The sequence below is a fragment of the Antennarius striatus genome, chromosome 5 (genome assembly GCF_040054535.1).
Source record: "Antennarius striatus isolate MH-2024 chromosome 5, ASM4005453v1, whole genome shotgun sequence".
NCBI classification, from domain to species: Eukaryota; Metazoa; Chordata; class Actinopteri; order Lophiiformes; family Antennariidae; genus Antennarius; species Antennarius striatus.
Genome location: NC_090780.1, coordinates 14,061,171 through 14,081,209, shown reverse-complemented (window position 1 = coordinate 14,081,209; position 20,039 = coordinate 14,061,171). Strand labels below are relative to the sequence as shown.

At 39.6% G+C, this 20,039-nt stretch overlaps 3 protein-coding genes across 4 annotated transcripts; all 3 read right to left on the bottom strand.

Annotated features, from left to right (window-relative positions):
• Window positions 1-259: 259 nt before the first annotated feature.
• On the bottom strand, window positions 260-7,524 carry uroc1 (urocanate hydratase 1). Its single transcript, XM_068315943.1, has 19 exons — window positions 7,273-7,524; window positions 6,354-6,484; window positions 6,056-6,149; window positions 5,913-5,972; window positions 5,637-5,765; window positions 5,480-5,541; window positions 5,003-5,069; window positions 4,578-4,721; window positions 4,394-4,482; window positions 3,389-3,451; window positions 3,115-3,294; window positions 2,933-3,030; window positions 2,765-2,837; window positions 2,500-2,689; window positions 2,162-2,260; window positions 1,960-2,059; window positions 880-961; window positions 673-772; window positions 260-584 (listed from the first exon to the last, which is right to left on the bottom strand). Exons 1-19 carry the CDS (start codon window positions 7,396-7,398, stop codon window positions 444-446), a joined length of 2,028 nt encoding a protein of 675 aa, XP_068172044.1. The 5' UTR covers window positions 7,399-7,524; the 3' UTR covers window positions 260-443.
• Window positions 7,525-9,066: 1,542 nt separating this feature from the next.
• Window positions 9,067-11,852, bottom strand: LOC137595670 (mitochondrial intermembrane space import and assembly protein 40-B-like). 2 transcript variants are annotated; one of them, XM_068315891.1, is made up of 3 exons: window positions 11,681-11,852; window positions 10,579-10,677; window positions 9,067-10,483 (listed from the first exon to the last, which is right to left on the bottom strand). In XM_068315891.1, exons 1-3 carry the CDS (start codon window positions 11,700-11,702, stop codon window positions 10,137-10,139), a joined length of 468 nt encoding a protein of 155 aa, XP_068171992.1. In that variant the 5' UTR covers window positions 11,703-11,852; the 3' UTR covers window positions 9,067-10,136. The 2 variants fall into 2 exon arrangements, 1 of the variants encoding a protein (XP_068171992.1); XR_011035449.1 differs by having other exon boundaries at window positions 10,236-10,371; window positions 11,681-11,721.
• A 216-nt stretch (window positions 11,853-12,068) lies between these two features.
• Window positions 12,069-18,975, bottom strand: sec61a1a (SEC61 translocon subunit alpha 1a). The gene is made up of 12 exons (XM_068316237.1): window positions 18,859-18,975; window positions 18,180-18,247; window positions 17,967-18,032; window positions 17,350-17,428; window positions 17,132-17,263; window positions 16,934-17,043; window positions 16,237-16,390; window positions 15,944-16,104; window positions 15,641-15,838; window positions 15,318-15,509; window positions 14,728-14,804; window positions 12,069-13,070 (listed from the first exon to the last, which is right to left on the bottom strand). Exons 1-12 carry the CDS (start codon window positions 18,863-18,865, stop codon window positions 12,884-12,886), a joined length of 1,431 nt encoding a protein of 476 aa, XP_068172338.1. The 5' UTR covers window positions 18,866-18,975; the 3' UTR covers window positions 12,069-12,883.
• Between the last annotated feature and the right edge of the window lie 1,064 nt (window positions 18,976-20,039).

The window sequence follows — 20,039 nt, the reverse complement described above, 5'->3', positions numbered from 1 at the left end:
GACAACCTTAACATTGTCTGTGTATTCTGTTGTTTGTGGAAGACATTCTGATGTCCTCATCAACAGCAATACCAGTCTTTTATTATTTTATCAGTATTTTTTAAATAATTGTTATTGGTAGCACTAGTAATACTTGTGACCAATAGCAATACAAAATATAATGTAATGATATTTTGCTCTAGTGACTAGAGCAAAATATCATTACATTATCATTAAATACAAAACATATGTGTAGTTTAAATGCATTAACATTCTTACAAAGCGTGTGACTAGTAGTTTATTGGAAATTTACAAGAATACAATAAAGAATTGTTTATGCATTTCTGTAATATCATCAAATTATAAAATACAGTTAAAAACTGAAAAGAACAGTTTTATTTTTGAAGATTGCTAACATTGGAATGATGCTGTCTATTGGCCAATTAGCCAAAGCTAATGTAATGCTAACCCTGTAGTGCACGATCCAGAATATGCTCATCCTTTACAGGGAAGGGCATGGTGACGCGCAGCTGCCTGTTCTCCTCCATGGTGCGCTGGATGGTCTCGTAGGCGTTGGAGTTTCCAGACCAGCAGCGACGGGCAACCTGTGGCACACAGAAACAGATTAGAACTGATCACTGATTACCTGTAATTTGATGCCACCCTGCTTCTCTTTTGTCCACTCTCTCTCACCCCATTGGACACGTCCCAGTTGAGCATCAGGGTGGCTCGCTGTGCTGCTTCCTTTGAGCCATCCAAAAGCAGTCCAAACCCTCCATTCATGACCTCACCCCTGTGGGTGACACAACAGATAAATCAGAAACAGAATGACAATGGTTTTAATGAATCGCATCAACTTTTCACACAGATTGCTCTTCATAAATGTCCAGTCAGCCTTACCAGCCAACACCACCACCGTTATGCAAGGCTACCCATGTTGCACCCCTGAATGCATCACCGACAAAGTTCTGGACTGCCATGTCTGTGAGGGGGAGACAGCGTGAGCTGTGCCTTTGTCTTTTTCAAGTTATTCTTACATTGTGTCTGCTTAATATGAATAGATGAAAAAGGGAGAGGACGATGTACAGAAGGATGATTAGAAGTCACAAACATTATTGTGTAATTATTGTGTGTTTCTCTTGAGTACCACCTGAGCGATTGAACAAAGAACCTCCAAAACCTGGTGATTTGCATTGACCAGTTTGTTGAAAGACAAGCTTACTTAAAGATTTAACGTGCTTATAAACCTGGATAGGATGTGTTGCTGAGCAGGGGGAGCCTCTTCTACAGGTATAAAACATGAGTCTGCACCAAGGGAAAGTTCCAACAATACGGAAATCATTATGGAATGCTCCAGTTGCCAAGAAGGGTTGCTCCAGCAGGTCCAGTGACTTAGACCTGTGGCCCTCACCTCCCATTAAATGAGGTGCAGCACACCCAGAAGTTTGCATGTGGGCAGAAGATGAAAGTGGAGGTGAGAACCTGATGGATGTGCTCCTTCACCAGGTTCTCTCAAACCAAGACAAAGGGCTCAGTGCTACTTTGACTTTAATTTGCATTTCATTTCCTCCTGTTGTGTAAAAAGTTGACCCAGTCAACATGTGAGTTGACCCACTTGGTTTACGACAGTTAGGTCAGAGCAGCCAGCTGCACCTCAGTGCAAGAAAGACAAAAGAGATGGTGCCTGATTTCCAGCAACATCCCCGTCTCCACGGCCAGTAAGCTCAGACTGGATGGAGGTGGATTGTGTTGTGCCATAAGATGACCGGCTGACCATTAGATGAGGTATAACTACTTCCCTTTGCTGTTAGCCTTTACCCTATTATGTATTATATACTAATTATGCTTTTAATGAATGTTTTTATCGTTATATAGTCTAGTTGTTGTCTGTGTCAGTGAGCAGCTGACCACTACTTGAATGTCCTCCATCATGAATCAAGTTCAGTTTCATTGAGTTGTGTGCAGCTGCAGTGAGCATACCTGCACAGAATGCCGATCCATCATAAACATTAGACGTTTCTCTGAAGGGGCTGTCTGTGCCGCTGACATCATGATGATCTCTGCTAATAACCACAGGAGCCTGGAAAACACAGTTGGGTGACATGACGTTTTATGTGACTCCAGTTAAAAACTGAACAGTAAAACCACAATCATCTTCTTAGCAGCCAAATCATCCTCTTACTGAAACTCTTCCGTCGGTGATAGCCTGGTTGATAGCCAAAGCAATGGAGACTCGTCCCTGCTGATCAGAGTAGAGGATCCTGGCTTGGGATCCCACAACCTAAAGATACAGAATACACAGTGGAAAAAAATAATTGTTTCAGCTGGGGTCTTTTCATATGCTTGCATTGAAAAAACGTGGTGGTTACATAGTCATGGGCATCAAGTAAGACAAGCAAAAAGTCTCATTTTAAGCTATTTGTAAAAGTTTGAAATTACTTTCAATCCTGATAAAACATCTCATCACACAACAAATCAACTCCCCCCTTGGTAGCTACAATTTCTCATGACGTGACTCACCATTTTGTGTTTTCCTGCCTCTCTGATCCAGCGGATGTTATCGTTGTACTGTTGTCTGATAGAATCTGTCACATTGGCGCTGATTTTCTCCAAGACCGTTGCAGCAATGTTGTCAGTAACAGCAAGATCCTGAGGATCTCCAGATGTGCACACCCAGCGAAATGGTCCAAAGCCCAACGAGAAAATGTCTCTGTGGTAAAGACAGAAGGAGAGAGATGAGAAACCATTGTCTCAATGTTGGATTAAACAGAATAAAAAGCCTCACCCCATAATGTGCTGGACATAAGAAGGGTAGCGGAACTCAGTTGCCCCTCCATCAAGCTTCTCTACCTCTGCTCCTACAAAAACAAAAGACAGTCTCTTTGTTAATCTGAAATGTACTCAAAGGTAATGATCACATTGCTGTGAGGTATGAGACGGTTTAATTGCTGACCAGCTCTCTGGGCCTCCAAGAGAAATGCGTTGCCATAGTCCCAGAAGAACATTCCAGCATCAGCCAGCTTGTTGATGGCATTAACATGTCTTCTAAGACTACGATCAAATGTGAAATATGTTATTTCAGCTCAACAGGCCTCCGTACAGCATGTCAGAATGCCTCGGTGAGAGTGCTCTCACCTTTCTTGGACCATGGTTCTGAAACGATTAGGATCAGTCGACATGAGCTGATCCGCCTGGCGGAAGCTGAGCCCAACGGGGCAGTAGCCGCCCTTAAACGGGTTGTGAAGGGAGGTTTGATCTGAACCCAGATCCACCAGAAGCTCCCCGGTGGTTTCATACTCCAACAGCAGCCTCTCCCTGATTACAGTGAAAAAGTTTGGACAATGATTCCAAAGGTAGCACAACAGCATCATCATGTTTCTCTGGCAGAAAATGTTCATTTCTCACTCACCACAAGTTTACAATGTTGCCATGGTAACCCAGACTAAGAGGGGTCTTGGAGTTCTTGGCCTCTCTGAAAGACATTAAAGAAATTCTGTTATCATAATTGATGAAAATATAAAGAAGAAGTAGTGACTGAATTTTATGTACATTTACTCAATCATACAAGTTTTAAACTTTCAAGGGAAATATTTAATTTGACAGCCACTGGTTGAAGTTACACGTCAAATAAAACAAGGCAATGATAAAATAACATCTTAACTTTAACCACTACAAATTATTGTAGTTAAACTAATTGTTATCAAACAAATTATTTGTATTATTTGCTAAACTAAGACAACCAACATTCAAAACAACACTCCAGTTTTATAAATTCTCAGCTACATCTTAGATAAAAAACATGTATTAATTAAAATATTGAACTTCTCTTGAATCATTAAACATCATAACACTTACAGAAGCTATGTATGTTTAAAAACAGAAGTTATGTTTTCCCAGTGTTCCTTTCAAGAAGATTTACCTTGACCTGGATGACTGAGAACATACATCAGTGTTTTTGATTCAGGAAAAACTGCTGAATGAAACTTGGTGGGAGAGGTCCAGATTTTGGTTCATTTTTCTACATTTCTTTCTGCTCTGAGGAAACAATGCATGAATCTTGATTTTTCTTTCAGAAATGTTTTTATAGGGGGTAGTATGTCCGGTAAATTGTGATTGAAGGGATATGAATTGGATATTGGAATTTTTGAATTGGATTTTAACTGAATTTAAAAACTTGGATTTTAACTTTCACTGAATTTAAAAACTTGGATTTTAACTAAATTAAAACTAAATTAATTTGAATTTTGGATTCAGGCTTCAGTGAATTAAAGCGATCCTTGGGCTTTAACGAACCTACAGTTCAGATTCCACCGAATACCATTCCAGTTATACATTCAGTACTGTCACTACTTTCACTATTGATACTTTCAGTAGCATGCTACCATATATGGGGCACCTCCATCCAATGTGTTACCTGATGCGTTTAATGCAGTAGTCAGTGCTGCTGGTGACCTCCATCACCCAGCCCTGTTCATGTCTCTTTCTGAGAGGAGCCTCATCAACCTGTACAAAAATAAGACCTTACAAACTGATGGAGTATTTCTGATTCTTGCTCAGTCAGCAGTGAGTACTGAAGCGAAATGACGATGCCAGCTGACCTCTGCTACGACGCCAATACAACCAGCAATGACAGAAGCCTTAGCCTGAGCTCCACTCATCCCCCCGAGGCCAGATGTAACAAAGACTCGGCCCCTCAGGTCACTAGAGCCCAGGTACCTCCTGCCAGCATTCAGGATGGTCAGCTACACCGACAAGCACAAGGACGGCCATTAAAAACAGTTTCAATGTGTTTTAAAATAAAACATTTAAGTTTCACATCCTTGCTAGTATGATGTAACTACTTGTGATCACTCTTTTCAAGTTGAGGGATCAAATATTTCATAATAAAAAAGCAAAGACTAAAATAAATTAGACAAAATATTATTCTGCATGAATGATTTTGTTTTTCTTTTGTTCCAGACAGCTGAAGTTCTGAACCATCCAAATCAAAACACTAATCCTCGCTGTTTTAAATGTTCCCTACCATAGTGCCGTGAACGATCCCTTGGGGACCAATGTAGCAGTAGCTGCCTGCTGTCATTTGACCATACCTAAAAACAGGCAAGCAAAATATACAATTATATCAAGGCATGAGCATCAGAAGAGTAGTAGTGGTGGTAGTAGTAGTAGTAGTAGTAGTAGTAGTAATAGTAGTAGTAGTAGTGGTGTTTGTAGTAGTGGTAGTAGTAGTAGTAGTAGTAGTAGTAGTAGTAGTAGTAGTAGTAGTAGTAGTAGTAGTAGTAGTAGTAGTAGTAGTAGTAATAATAATAATAATAATAATAATAATAATAATAATAATAATAAAACAAAACCAAGAAAAGTAGCTTAAAGTCTTTTACAATAAAAAAGATTGGGAGATTAAAATATAAAACATAAAAGGTAAAGTATAGCTAATTAACATCCTGACATAAAATAAAGGAGAAGCTAAATAACATTATGAAAAGCCCCTCTGAAGACTTACATTGACACCCCCAGGGCAAACATCTTTTCATACTGATCTCTGGAGGAGTAGTTTGGAATAACCTGAGTGACAAAACAAGAGTCACAGTTATGCATAGAAACGAGAGCATCGCATTACCACATCAGATGTTTGTTGTTGTTGTTTGTTGGGCAGTTACCATTCCATTGGTGATGATGGCGCGGGGTGAAGACGGCAGGCTGGGGAACAGACCCAAGGGATGTCCGCTGTACATGACCAGAGTTTGTTCCTCTGTCATCTCACTCAGGAAATGCATCACCAGTCGAAACTGCACACACACACACGCACGCACGCACGCACGCACGCACGCACACACACACACACACACACACACACACACACAAATATTAATATACTCAGACTCCATACATGAATACCCCTCCATCATTGGGGTACAAGCTTATGTAGATCTCACCTGGGCCCAGTTACTAAACACCTGCCCGTTCCCGCCATAGGTAACAAGTTCCTGAGGGAACTAAAGGTAAAGAAAAAAGGAATCTGTTATCGATGAGTTAAACTGAGGACGTGACACAGAGTTTTATTGTGCTAACAGCTCACCTGAGCCACTGCTGGGTCCAGGTTGTTCATGATCATTAGCATCAAGGATGCTGCTTGACGTGTGCGACAGGGATACTGATCAATGGGGTAAGCCCTGAGATATCGGAGAAGAAAAATCACATCAGTCAGAATATTCTGATTTTTCTAACATAGTTCAAATTGTTAAATTGTTAAAATACCCACTCAGAACTGATCATTGATTCAACCAAATACTTCATCAAAGTATTTATCACATGAACGTTCATAATGACCTAACACATTCCCTATCAGATGAACTCTTGTTCTCAGGTTGGCTCACCTCATGGGTATCGCGGGACAGAAGCGGTACATGTAGATGTGCCCATGCTGCCGCAGCTCTTGAGCAAATTCGGGTGCAAGTGTTGCATGATGGGAGGGGGGGAAGTAACGCAGTGCATTCCTCAAAGCCAACTAGAGCACAGAGGGATGTTAACAGTTGAATAGTAAACACATGCTATCATTAGCTTCAGTGATGTCTGGCAGATGAGTAAATCTTTGACAAATTGAATACTCATTCAAACACAACAAAACACTCACTGTGTCTCTCTTATAATAATTGACAGAAGCCTGTGCTCTGTGTTTGGGTAATCAGTGGTGGACCACAGAGATCACTCTTTGGGGGGGTGGGGTGCTCATGATCCAACAAAGGTGATGCAACAAGTCAGAGTACACAGTGTTGTATGGCAGAAGTTCTTCCATTGACACTTTTATTGTACAGCAAATACAATAAGATTACTCATATAAATATAATAACATTATTCTGTGATGATGTCTACCAACTGCTGATTTTTTCTTCAAAGGGTCTTTGGATAGTTTTGCAGATTTATTTGCAGTGCTTTATCACTGTGGAAAGTATGTTCATTCATTCATTCATTCATCCATTCATTTTCACAACAGCTTCATCCGCTGTCGGAGGTGGGAGGAAGGCAGACAACCCGAAGAGAACCAACACAAAATCAGGTAGAACATGCAAACTCCACACAGAGCGGGACTCGAACCGCCTTGCTGTGCTGCGACAGCGCTACACTCTGTCTGTCCCCAAGTGACAAATAAAGTCATTTAAAGTTGACTCACCTTGGATAAAAATCGTAGTATGTGCTTGATAGTAAGAATTTTGCTGTTCCATTCAATAAGTCAGGTGACTAATGGAAAGCCTTTAATAGTTACCAGTATTGTATAGAAAATGTATATTCACTCACCCGTTCCTCCTGTGCTGTAAGGTTGGGGGTCCGCGTTGGTGCATGTGGTATATTTGGGTCCCTACCTCTATTAAGGGGCAAAGGGTCCAGCGGTAAACTGCTGCATATCTCCTTCAAAGAAGACATCCTGCTGATATTTTTCTCACACACTTGAGCTGAGACCTGGAGAGTAGAGATCAAAAGGTTTACAAGGGTGCACCCTCACAACAAATGATCCTCTATGGAGAGAGAGGCAATAGTGGCTGCTAGGACTTTAAATGATTTCTCCTCATGATGTGCTCTCATTGGCTTATGATCGTTTCTCCCCTTTGAAATCCACCAGTGGCACGGCATGGATGGATAAGGGTATATGGTAAATATTGATCCCTAAGGGAGTTTACAGGAGCACATGGTTCAATAGACAAACACTGGCAGTGACCTCTGTCCTCAGTAAAAGGTTGACCCACAAAGGGGGGTGTAAACATCAACTCATTACCTAACCCCCCCCCCCCCCCCGAACTGATCACCTGAGAAAATACACATACAGAGCTCAGTGTGAGGCTGCACAAAAGAGAAGATCCCCTCTAGTCTCCTCTAGGCTCTTTATTTTGCCGGTGGGATGCATTAGATTTGTGTCCTTCCCGTTCCAGGCATTGCCTTCACATTATGATAGAGTGTTACCTCTCAGAGTTGTGGAGGAACAACAAGTTGAGGGATGCTCATTGATATAGTAAGCACTCTTGAATCTAAATGTCGGTTAATATATTAGTTTTGAAAAGAGTTTTAAAAAGATTTCAAAAGATCTATTTGACACCATCCTAAGCTGCTGTGGCTTCTGGTCTTTGCATTCACTGGCATCACAATGCTGATGGGCCGTCAGGGCCAGCAAAGCCTCCTCTGCTGGCATAACAACCAGAAATCATAATATTTATGATAAAAATAAATATTTTATTGAATTTTCCTTAAATATATTTCAATGTATGTATAAATATTATAAATTAAGTTAGAGAGTTTTTATCCAATCAGAATTCAGCAAGCTTGTGTTGGCAGGTTGAATGAAATGTAACTCATTTATACTTATGCTGCAGCCCCATGTGGCTTGGTAAAATAAAATCTTCAATTGAAATGTATTTTAGTTGTGTTTGTTTTAAAGTAGTTATAAATCAAGACTGAGATCTTGAATCTTTAAAGTATTTTCTTATTTTTAATCCTTTTTGATGCTCAATGTTTCAGTCGTCAGAAGGAGCAGAGGTCCCATTAAACTGGTAAAATAAATATTTATTTTTCATTGTTTAAATAATGCTTTTTCCATTTTTAAAAAAAAATTCAGGTTAAGGCTCTGCTACACGCTCCAAAAGCCCAAAGGAGATGTAAGGATGTTTGCTCAATAATTTAAATTCAGCTTTTTAGTTGATTAGAAGGAGACTTTCAACTCATGTTTTTATGATTAAGAGTACAAAATGTGTTCATTACATACATTTCATTTTCTGTGCAGCACTTCATGGATTTCATGAGCAACATAATACAGTTGTTTACACAGAGTAAAGGTGTAAAAAAACAATATATTATCCAGTAATGAATTATCTTGAGATGTCAAAAGTTATTTGCGGTTCCCAGTGTTCTCTTTTCTGCAGGAACCAGTTCCAAAGTGGTACCTTTACCACCCTTAAGTGGCAAAGGTTGCCCACCCCCGATCCAAACAATGACATTCAAGCAAAATCATTGAAATCAAAGTTACCGTCAAAGTTACCGTCTACAACAGTTGTGTGTTCATGTATTTCCTAACTAGGCAACAATAACTCACAAGAAGCAGACACATTTTATTGTAAAACTTTCAACAGTTACTTTAGTCATTTGAGACTGTGTTCAGTGCAGCTGAGGTACAAGATTTAATTCTGGATACAATTTATCACAAGACAATTGCGCTCAAGTAACACACAGATCCAATCACCATTTTGAACCACATCTGAGTAAAACGGTAGATTTTGAAAAACTCAAACTACTTTTCACTCTGAAGTCATGTCATATGTACTGCTTTCACATCGGTTCAGATGCCGATGTAGTCGATATGATAACGAAGCTAAGAATAGATAATGTACAAATGACAAGAATGTTTAAAGAAAAGTTTCACGCTGTCTGACAAGACTACTCACCTCAGTAACATAACTCCACCCTTCAGACTAGTGACTTCTGCTTTGTCTCCAAAACAATTCCAGGCTAAACTAGTAGAGCCGTTTGTAAGCGAAACAAAAACCTTTTCCATTAATAGTGATTTCTCAAGTACATATACAGTATGTCGTTTTTGTAGATCGTCCATGTCTTCAAGCTGCTCTTACACCTTGCAGATCACAAGTGTTGCTGGATCCTATCCCAACTTGATTTGGGCAAGGGGCGGGGCGGCTGGACCACACAAAATAACCACTTGTGCACACAAACTTATATGATCAGTTTGGACACATCAACTCACCATAAACTGTGTGTGTCTGGACTGGAGAGGAAGCTGGAGAACCCGGAGACAGAAAAGAATCGAACCTGGAACCTTGTTGCTGCGAAGCAACAGTACTACTCACTGTGCCAACCTGCTGTGAGTCTCCGTTTGAGGATTGTTTGGATTATATTATGCTTTAATCCTACATCTAGTCAATTGAAAAAGAGTGAGCTCCAAACTGTGGCTGGTACACAAATGATGAAATTGGGGTAATTCAATTTTAGAGAACATTTCTACTGTCAGATATGATAACAATGGTAAGCTTTTTTCCTACCTGTGATAATATACACCAAATCCGATATTCTATGAGCCAACACCATCACAGTTTTTCTCCAGTGCTGAACGAATGACTTGTCAGATTTCAACTCTCATGTCATGTTACCACTAAAGCTTATCATTAGCTTTCCACTGAGTTCTCTGTGTTGAGTTGAGTGGCTTTAGAGTCTGGATCAGCGGTAAATGTTGAGGCAATTCCTGCAGATGCAGAGTTTTCAGAGTTCTTGTCTGCTTCTAATGATTTTTCTTGAGGTAAATTGTCATCGTCTTGAGGATAGAGCTCCGGGTAACGCTGCATACACTCCTGCATGGCCCTGAACTGCTCCAGACATTCAGAACCCTTCATCTCCTCCTTGCTATAATGAAAACAGGAGAACGCATCCTTAAACTCAGTTCCACAAGGTCCACTGGCCATTCCACCCAGACAGGGGCAGTTCCAGTTGATCTCCCCATTTGGAAGAATCAGACCTATGTGGAAAAACTGCTGACATTGAAATGCATTTTTTAAAAAACTTTATCTGAATTGTAGCCTGGCAGCCAGAAGCAGATTGTTGCTGCCTCACCTTGGTCCTCATACGGGTCAACGGTGTTTTCTTCTATGAGCTCAGCGCTGCTCGGCATTTCATGGTCCTCTTTGGTGACAAAAATGATTCGGTCTTTACCTTTTGTGCAAAATGAGGAAGGACAAAATGCATTAATGGCTGTTTAAATTTTTACAGTGTCCTAAACATTAATGACTAGACCCTAACTGACTAGTCATCCAAACTTTTTTTTTGTTTCTATTAGCTTGTTAATTGTATATCACAAGTTATCAGATAATAAACTGATATTTGATTGGATGGCAAAAGCAATTTTTCTTTGCATTTTAATTACACTGGCAAGTCCAATAATAGTTAAGAATTTTTAACTTAAGTAAACCCATGAGACACAGATTCAAGAAGTGGAATCGGATGTGATTGTTTTAAATCCAGATTGTTTTAAATCCAGACATTTAGAGAACGTTTACACACAACAGTCACCTGAGATTTTTAAACATGACTTTTCAGCACCATCTGCTGCTGTAAATCAAGACTTAGACTTACCAACATGAGTTGGTGTGGCCCGGAAACAATTTACACCCAAATTTGGTTCTGAATAAGATCTTTTTTTTCCCTTTCTAAACAAAATGTTTTAATAAACAGCTTTCTACCTGGATCCTTTTTATGCTTGTATGTTTTCTAGTATAACAATAGTTAAATATCGCAGACAAGTTCTAATGACTATGGATACAGGTCAAGTCATTCTCGAATAAAGTGGAAACACTTTAAAATTTAAATTAAAATCGGACGGTCAGAACACGTTTCTGACAGAAAAAAATTGACGACAAACACAAACATCTACTGAGTGACTCTTGCGGTGATATTGCGTGGAAAAGCCTTTACGCTCGTGGAACGCTTCGTGACAGCGGTTCTTGTCAAGGTTAAAGGACGTGATGTTCGCGTTAGCACACAGAGCTAACACCGCCTTGTCTCTGCTGACACATTTAACGAGCCGTCAGGATCTTGTAAATACACCTGAAACAAATGTCATGTTTTAAAGTCGCGCCGACATCCACTTTTAATTCAAACTATCACTGAACTTCAGCTCCTGTTCTTCCGATTCCAGATGAGTACAATTAATAGTTACCTTCTTGTCTCACCGAGTCCATTTCCCCACGTCGGAGCAGATTAATTCTGCTTCTTTATTTACTGTAAAAGCTCACTGAATAACGATTCCCGTTGACGAACAACACAAAAATGTAAATGTCACAGAATTCACGCTCAGCATCAAAAATCTTAGTTTTCATAACTGCGCCTGCTTGAGCGTCTAACTTCTTCTCTGGTTTTCAGCCGCGCAGGCGCTCAGGGGCACAATGCTGCCCCCACCTGTTCAAAGTAAGAACAGAAACACGTGTATAAAGTGTATAAAGACAAAACCTGTCACTGCACCTAAATGCAACATTCTGCAACAAGTCACACACCTCTTAAGATTAAGTGACATGTACAAGACTCCAAAGTTAAAAGTTTTTTCCACAAAATGTTTTATTGAGAATTCTCTGTTTGTTCTGAAATACATTTATCTTTACATATTCAAAAGATATTTATCTTACATTTAAGATATTTAATGCACGGTCTATGTACAAAAAAATCAATGAATTGACACAGCTGTGGAAATGCGATTAATGCAGGGGCACTTAAAGCAAACCAAAAATTTGAATGTGAATAATGAGTAATACTTTTGCTCCCTACACAGTAAAAATAGTTGTGATAGGTCATCAGATTGGTATTCATGTAAAGTTGAAAGTTCTTTTGAAGGGTGGATGAACTCCAATAAACTCCACATCTTATAAGACGCTGTTCAACAATCGAATCGGATAATGACAGCACCAGATTCAGCATTTGACCGTTCAACTCCTGCTCCACATCCTCTCAAGATAGTGTGACAGAAAAAAAAATTATATATATATATGCATAAACAAAAACAAACAAAGCAGACAAATTGAGTGCTTTTATGCACACAACAGGCAGTTGACCTCATCATCCGGTCGGGTAAGCTTCCATACTGAAGCCCTGTATTATCAGTCTGAAAAAAAGGACCACACCCGCAGGAGAACCTTAAAATTAATCTTGGGGAGCTATAATCTTAAGTCACGTAGAAAAACTGATGAAGTACAACTGAAAAGTCAGTTTTTGTGTTATATTTGAAGATTTGTGGAGGAAATATGGAGTTGTGTTGTCCAAACACTTTGCGATATTCCATTGGGCCTGAGGTTCCTGAAGTCCTCAAATGTCCTAAAAATTCAAAAGTTGAGGATGCAGGTGTTTTACACACATAAATGTAAAATTATTTCTAGAAGAGAAGGGCCCCCATGCTCCCGACTTCACTCTGTTCTTTCACAAAGATCTCAAAGTACTGATAGATGATGGTCACAGCCAGAAGGATTCCTGTGCCAGAGCCAATGGCTCCGAGAAAATCAGCCATGACTGATAAACCACCAATACACAGTCCACCAAACGCAGCAGCAGTAGGAATGTACCTAGAACACAAAGCAACATGATTCAGATAAAGAGAAAAATTGTTTTACCATTCTATCTTTGCCAATTACATATTAGCCGACATAACTACATCTTACGAACTACAATAAAACCTAGAACTGTACAACAGCAGATCTAGTCCAAAGGAACAATGTTAAATTAACAGTGTGTATATTGTCATTTGAAGTGAAGGAGTGCCAGTGCTGGACAGAGATAACAACTATCCACTATGTTAATGTTAAATTGGCAGACAAACATTCATTCATTTTCCCCCTTTAGGTTAAAAATAAGCAGGCACACGTTAATGCAATGCTGAGGTTATAGAGCCTTTTCACACATCTCTGTCAAGGGATCCCTCAGCTCAATATGATGATACACTATTGATTACAGTCACTCACAGCTACATGGTCTTAACAACAAGATTATGAAACAGAATAGAAATCCATTCAACTTTCAAGGACTAGCATAACCTGAATGAGAACATACACCAGTATGGCAAGTCTGAATTCTGTAGTTGTGCTGTACCGCAAAAATTAATGTATTGTCTTATACTGTATTACTAAAAACTTCGACAAGACCTGCATACACACTCAACAACACCTACAAAAAAACAACTTATGGACAAAAAGAACCTCTTTTTCAAAAGTCTTCATAAATACATGCAGACTAACGAAAACAAACTAGAACCAAAGCAGTCACAGACTGCAACGTCCCGCAACACTCCTGAATTCAAAATTTTACCCTGACCTACTTTCATAGATCAAAGTAAGTGCTGTGATCTATGGTCTTACACTAGACTTCTCCCTCGTCTTTTTATGTTATCTGGTTCCTGAGTGTACAAAAGTTGAAATTTGACCTTGACCTAGTTTTCTCAAGGTAAAGGTCATCATCTCATTTTCATCTCCTTTGCTGCCCGAGTAATGTGTTTTTTGTTTCATCTTTCTATCTGCAACAGTTGCGAAGGTATTTGGTGGACATACTAACGGCCGAAGGAATGGACGAACACCGGAACACTGACAAATACTGTACAATACATCACCTCTTTGAAGTGGGATGTAAAAATACTGACAAAAACAAAAAGAGAAACTTAGAACTGTAAATCATCTGGCATCGCTACTCAAACTAGGAGGCACGGCCACTCCTCAATAAAGCAATGAAGGCCAATTTTCAAAATTCATATCCTGTATTTCACGATTGCGTGTTTGTTTTAAGAATGTGTTCAGAAACTATACTACAAAACATTTAATTACTGAGTGACTTATTGTTATTCCAGAGATTCATATTCCCATCTCATACGTTTTCCCTCTGAGGTTTGTAGGGCTAATGTGTACAGATTTAGACCTCATTACAAATTAGTGTTTAAATCCCATGTTGATTCTCAAAGGTCCATCAGTGCCATCTACTGTTTCAGGACCTTTAGTGACTGTATGTGTGTGTATGTCCTTGAAGTCAAAGTTATACCAATGTTACCATTCCTGATTCTACCTTCATGTTACAGTACTTCATTTAAATTAATAATTTAATTTTAAATTATGTGAAGTCACCATGAAAGTGTACATTCACTCCAAGTGATCAAATTGTTCAGTGAATTATTTGTCCGATTGGGTCTATAAATAAAAAGAAAAATATATCAGCACATGAAATAGTTTCTAATTTTACCTGTTCAACTCATGGACCATTGAGGTTTCTCTGTGTCCCCTCATCACCATCTGCTGCTCCTTCAGTTGTTTTGCAACCTTGTTGAAATTGAACAAGATAACTTTAAAACACAATTTAAAAAAACCCCCAAGGCAGTCAGAGACTGCAACATCCCGCAAAGGGTGGGTCAGGGTACCCTGAAAGTAGCACCTGACAAGTACATAGCTTTGACCTTCCAGGTTAGGTCAAAGCTATGCACTAGCTTTGACCATAGATCAAAGCTAGTGCATAGGTATATCAAAACACTAGCTTTGATCTATAGTCTATAACTGGCCTTCTCCCACTTTCTATCTTATCAGGTTCCTGAGCGTACAATTTGAAATTTGACCTAGTTTTCTCCAGGTCATGATCATCATCTCATTTTCATCCCCTTTTCTGCTCGAGTAATGCGCTTTTTGTTTCATCTTTCCATCTGCAAAGGTCGCGAAGATATTTGGTGGACAAACCGACAGACGGATGAACGAACACTGACAATTACAATACATCAATGTTTTGAAGCGGGATGGAACTAAACTGCTATGATAACCTATTCAAAAGTGGTTATAACTTACATCTTTTGCAGAAGAACCTGAAACTTCAATCCAGGTTTTGGAGAAGAAGGCACAAGATCCAAGCATAAAAACAATATAGATGACTGCATGGACTGGGTCGTCCAGAACAGAGCCAAATGACTCAGGGGGGGAGAGGTAGTAACAGAGTCCACCTACAGGGTAGGCACGAGCTGGACCACCCGTTGAAGTGTCCTACAAGCATGTGAAAAGAAAAATTCCCAATGTCAGAAAAATTTTAGGCTTCTGAGGTTATCAATTCATTTTTGATGTTGATTCTTTACATAATTTGAACAAGCTGAATAAAAAGTAACATGTGTACTTACAGACCATGTACCAAGCAGATTAACCAGAAAATTGCCACTGAAGCGCGTGGAAAGCATCTGAGAGATGACATACAAGTTGGACACCAAGGCAGACTGCAGGATGATGGGAATGTTGGAGGTGTAGAAGAGCTTGATGGGATAGGTATTGTACTGGCCACGATAGCGAGCTGACTTGATGGGTAGATCGACCCTGAATCCCTGTGAGGAGAGGTGAATGTAAAGGACAACCGCAAAAAAATACAGTACTCCATAAGTTTATAATTATCTTGTCCACAAACAACTCCTATTTCAAACTCAGCTCACCTGAAAGTATATCACTACTGCAAAGACAAACACTGTGGCAATGAGGTTCATGAGGTTGGGCAGGTTTTGTCTGTAGAAGGCTTCCCTCAAAGCACGCACTTTGTCTGTTCTAGTGGCCAGCAGATGGAAAAGAGCAATGATTGCTCCCTCAAATTCTGTGCCTACGAACACAAAATGTCACAGAAATTAGGCAAATATCTGTAAAGGGCAGCAAAGCAACAGTATGGGCTGATCACTGCTATAGCATTTACATTTGATAATCAAAATCACATACTCAATAACACTGCTCTTACCTCTTCCAGTGTTCACAGTCGTGGGGCTGAAGGCTTTCCAGACAATTGTCTCGCAGATGTTAGTAGCAATGAACAATGAGATCCCTGAACCAAGACCATAACCCTTCTGGAGCAACTCGTCCAGCAGCAGCACAATCATACCAGCAACAAACAGCTATAAAACAGGAGAGACAAAGTCAGCTGAAAAACTACTGAGGCAGTCACATGACAATATTTCAACACAACTGACATTTATCTAGAATCTGTTCTGCTTCTTCTGATTATGTACACATAGTGTGACCTTTACAAAGTAAATCTAATTTTAATTTACGGTTACCTCAAATCCAATTCCAACCATACAACAATGACTCTATGAATCTCTAAGCTGTCCTTAAAACAATTGTGTGAGTAAAATGATAGTTTAAAGCAGTAGCATCATTTTCATTCTCTATAATACCATGATCGTTACATGTTGATTAGCTTAAATGCCAGCACTATCATCTGAGAACTTGTCAATAATGATAAATCAACAACTTACTTTAGAACACAGAAAGAAATGTGCAGTTATAACCCACATCTCTTCTATATTATGAAACTCTTTTGTCATATCATAATTACATTTCAGTGCACATTGAAAAGTTACAGCAATTAAATATACTTTATATACTTGAATAAACATTTAAATTACACAACTGGTACATAAAATTCCAATTCTAACCTGAATAATGATGAGCAGACAGATTCCTGCACCCATCTCTGAGGGATCGCCATACATTCCTGTCATCACATATACGATGGCTTGTCCAATGGTGATAATCATTCCAAACACTGAAATTATTAAGGGATTAGACAATCTGCAGGCAGAATTACAGATCTTAATGATGACTTAATAAATCCCCCACTGATGACAGCTTACATTTCTGAGCTCCATTGAAGAGGGCTCTGTCTTTGGGTGTGTCTCCAACCTCAATGATCTTAGCTCCAGCAAGCAGCTGCATTATCAGGCCTGAGGTGACAATAGGTGAGATACCCAGCTCCATCAGGGTACCTGAGGAAGATATTCAAATTACTAGTTAGGAGCAGAAGCGAAACCAGTCGCTTGATTATACATTCAACCATTAATCAGACAAATACCTCTGTTTGAAGCCAAAATTACTCTCATCCAGTAGAATGGATCTGCAGAGTCTGACGACATAATGCCAAAAAGTGGGATCTGGCAGAAAAATGTTCAGTGTGAGAATATTGTTTTAATCATTAATGTTTAGAAATCACCGTTAACCCCCCTCCCCCATAGCATTTCCTGTTTAAATAGTTTTACAATGGTTTGGATATAGATTTTAAATATGAAATCAATCAGGAGAAGATAAATTATATAAATGTATAATCAACTTTACTGATCCCCTGTGGAGAAATTATTTGTGTGTGTGTGCATTCAAATAAAGGGAGGTAGAGGCCAAAGAGCAGCTTGTAGAAGGATGTTGACTTGCTTAAGGGCATCTCAGCAGTGCTAAGGGGGCGAACTGGCACCTTCCACTGACAGTTCACGCGTTCAAGTCCACATAGGACTTGAACCCAAGACTTGGTGGACTAAGTAACTAATGCCCCATCGATCAATGATTTTTATGTCATCATGAAAAAACAATTGATGAATTAAATATTGATAACAGTTATCTCCTCAAATTTGGTTTATTTTGTGACAGCAATCATGGCTTACATTCGCTTTGTTAACAATTTCAAATGGTGACACTTACCTGGCAACACACCAGGAAGATGAAAAGAGTTATAGCAGTCCATAATACCTTCTCTCTGAACTGGATCTGTTAAGACAATCAAATGAAATGAGGTTTCATTATAAAAACATCAGAGGCTTCATAATAAACATGTGCACCAAAGTACAGTCATGTTTTGTTTTTTTGTCTTTTTATTACTAGGGCGAATTTAAGTAGAACGAGTGTCATACACACCTTTCTTTCAGGTTTTTGAATTTCTGGCAGCACTGCACAGAACGGCTTTATCACCTCCAAGAACTTGACTGGAAACATACAGACATGAGTGTTTAACCTGAGTTCACTAGTAAGGGCAGGTCGTCGGAGGGACGTGGCAGTGGATGGTGGGCGGACTCGCGTCGATTTGAATTTACAATAACCAACACTAATCACATTTGATCATGAAACAATCCATTTTATACCAAGGTTTTCTAGATATTGTATACCTTTTCATAAACCTGTTTCTCATTAGCATTAGAATGGTGATCTGTGAACACCACGCTCAAGATAACGCCGGTTATGCTATGCGTCGTCATCACTAGACTCTCACCGTCTTTGAATGAGTGGCTAACAAGTTAGCTTTGAAGATGTTTCTCGCCAAAAAGAACCACTTGACACATGTATTAAAAGGAAATTAAAAGATCTTGTTTCACAATTTCACAGAACCCACGAACAACTTTTCATCACTAAATAGTCAGCAGCACATAAGCAACTACCAAACTAGCTAGCTAGCAATGTAAGCTAGCCTGCTATCAATGCCATGCTAATACCGTTAGCGAACTAAGTTATCCAAAACAGTTGACAGACATTTTAGGCCTTTCTACACCGGCTCTCTATATAAATACTTATGCAGCTCGAATGTTGAAGCCATACTCACTGCCCATGCTGACTCCCGACAGTCCACCGCTGTGCTCCTGAACTAGCGTTGAGTAAACCTGCCTAGATTCAATCACACGACTGAACCACCAGGAGGTGAGGAGAGGAAGAGAAGCTTAAAGACACGTCACCACTACAAACACTAAAGCCAGCCCTTTAAAGGGGCCGTGTCCGTAGAGCAGTACAGTATCTGCATTGGAACGGTGTTTTATTCTTATTGTATTGCCTGCATTCACTGGGACATGGCTTTTGTTTTCTAGAACAAGGAGAAGAAACATCCTTTAAATTAATCATCCCCTTGGTGAAATTATTTTTCCACTCACAAACTATTTTCATACCCACATACACACACACACGCTCACACGTATATATATGTAACTAAGTATATACTGTATACAATATATGGGGGCGGCGGTGGCTCAGTTGTAGAATGGGCGGTAGAGCAGGTCGTCCAATACTTCAAGTCCGGCAGTTCGATTCCTGCTCCCGTCCAAAAAAAAACCACACTCAGAGGTGAGCTGACAGTAGGAGGCGTCAGCTCATCTCCGGAGCACTGCCGAGGCGCCCCTGAGCAAGGCGCCGTCCCCCTTTGAAGTTGCTCATTTGGGCGCACCATGAAGGAGTTGCCTACCACTCTACCTCCCCTGCATGCGTACAGGTCCTTTGTGTGTGTGTTAGTTTGCCACTCATTTCCCTGCGGGGATTAAAATCAGTATATAAAATTAAAATGAAAAAAAAAGATCTCTATATTGTATATATATACTATATATACACAGACACAGACACACACACACACACACACACACACACACACACACAAACACACACACACACACACACACACACACACACACACACACACACACACACAGCTGACACACACATTGTATTATATATTTTATTGACAAAGTTACATATTACTTAGATGATTTTATAAAATTCTGTGGTGCACTGGTGTCACACCCCGAGTATACCCTGTCTCACCCCCCCCAGTCGGCTGGGATAGGCTCCAGCACCCTGCGACCCATGACAACGGAAGAAGTAGGTCTAGACAATGGATAGATGGATTTTTTAAATTCGTTCATTCATTCATTCATTCATTCATTCATTCATTCATTCATTCATTCATTCATTCATTCATTCATGCATTCATTCATTCATTCATTCATTCATTCATTTAAT

Bases quoted from the DNA above. Each gene is read 5' to 3' on its own strand.
- LOC137595670 (XM_068315891.1), bottom strand. From the start codon at position 11,702: ATGGACTCGGTGAGACAAGAAG. The intron at 10,678-11,680 runs GTAACTATTAAT...TTTGCACAAAAG, and splicing joins GGACTCGGTGAGACAAGAAG to GTAAAGACCGAATCATTTTT. The intron at 10,484-10,578 runs GTGAGGCAGCAA...TTTTCCACATAG, and splicing joins TGACCCGTATGAGGACCAAG to GTCTGATTCTTCCAAATGGG.
- uroc1 (XM_068315943.1), bottom strand. From the start codon at position 7,398: ATGTCTTCTTTGAAGGAGATATGCAGCAGTTTACCGCTGGACCCTTTG. The intron at 5,973-6,055 runs GTGAGCTGTTAG...CTTTACCTTTAG, and splicing joins TGGACCCAGCAGTGGCTCAG to TTCCCTCAGGAACTTGTTAC. The intron at 4,722-5,002 runs GTAGGGAACATT...TTGTCGGTGTAG, and splicing joins GGATCGTTCACGGCACTATG to CTGACCATCCTGAATGCTGG.
- sec61a1a (XM_068316237.1), bottom strand. The intron at 16,391-16,933 runs GTTAGAATTGGA...CCTGTTTTATAG, and splicing joins GTCTGCTCATCATTATTCAG to CTGTTTGTTGCTGGTATGAT. The intron at 14,805-15,317 runs GTAAGTTATAAC...AATTTCAACAAG, and splicing joins CAGGTTCTTCTGCAAAAGAT to GTTGCAAAACAACTGAAGGA.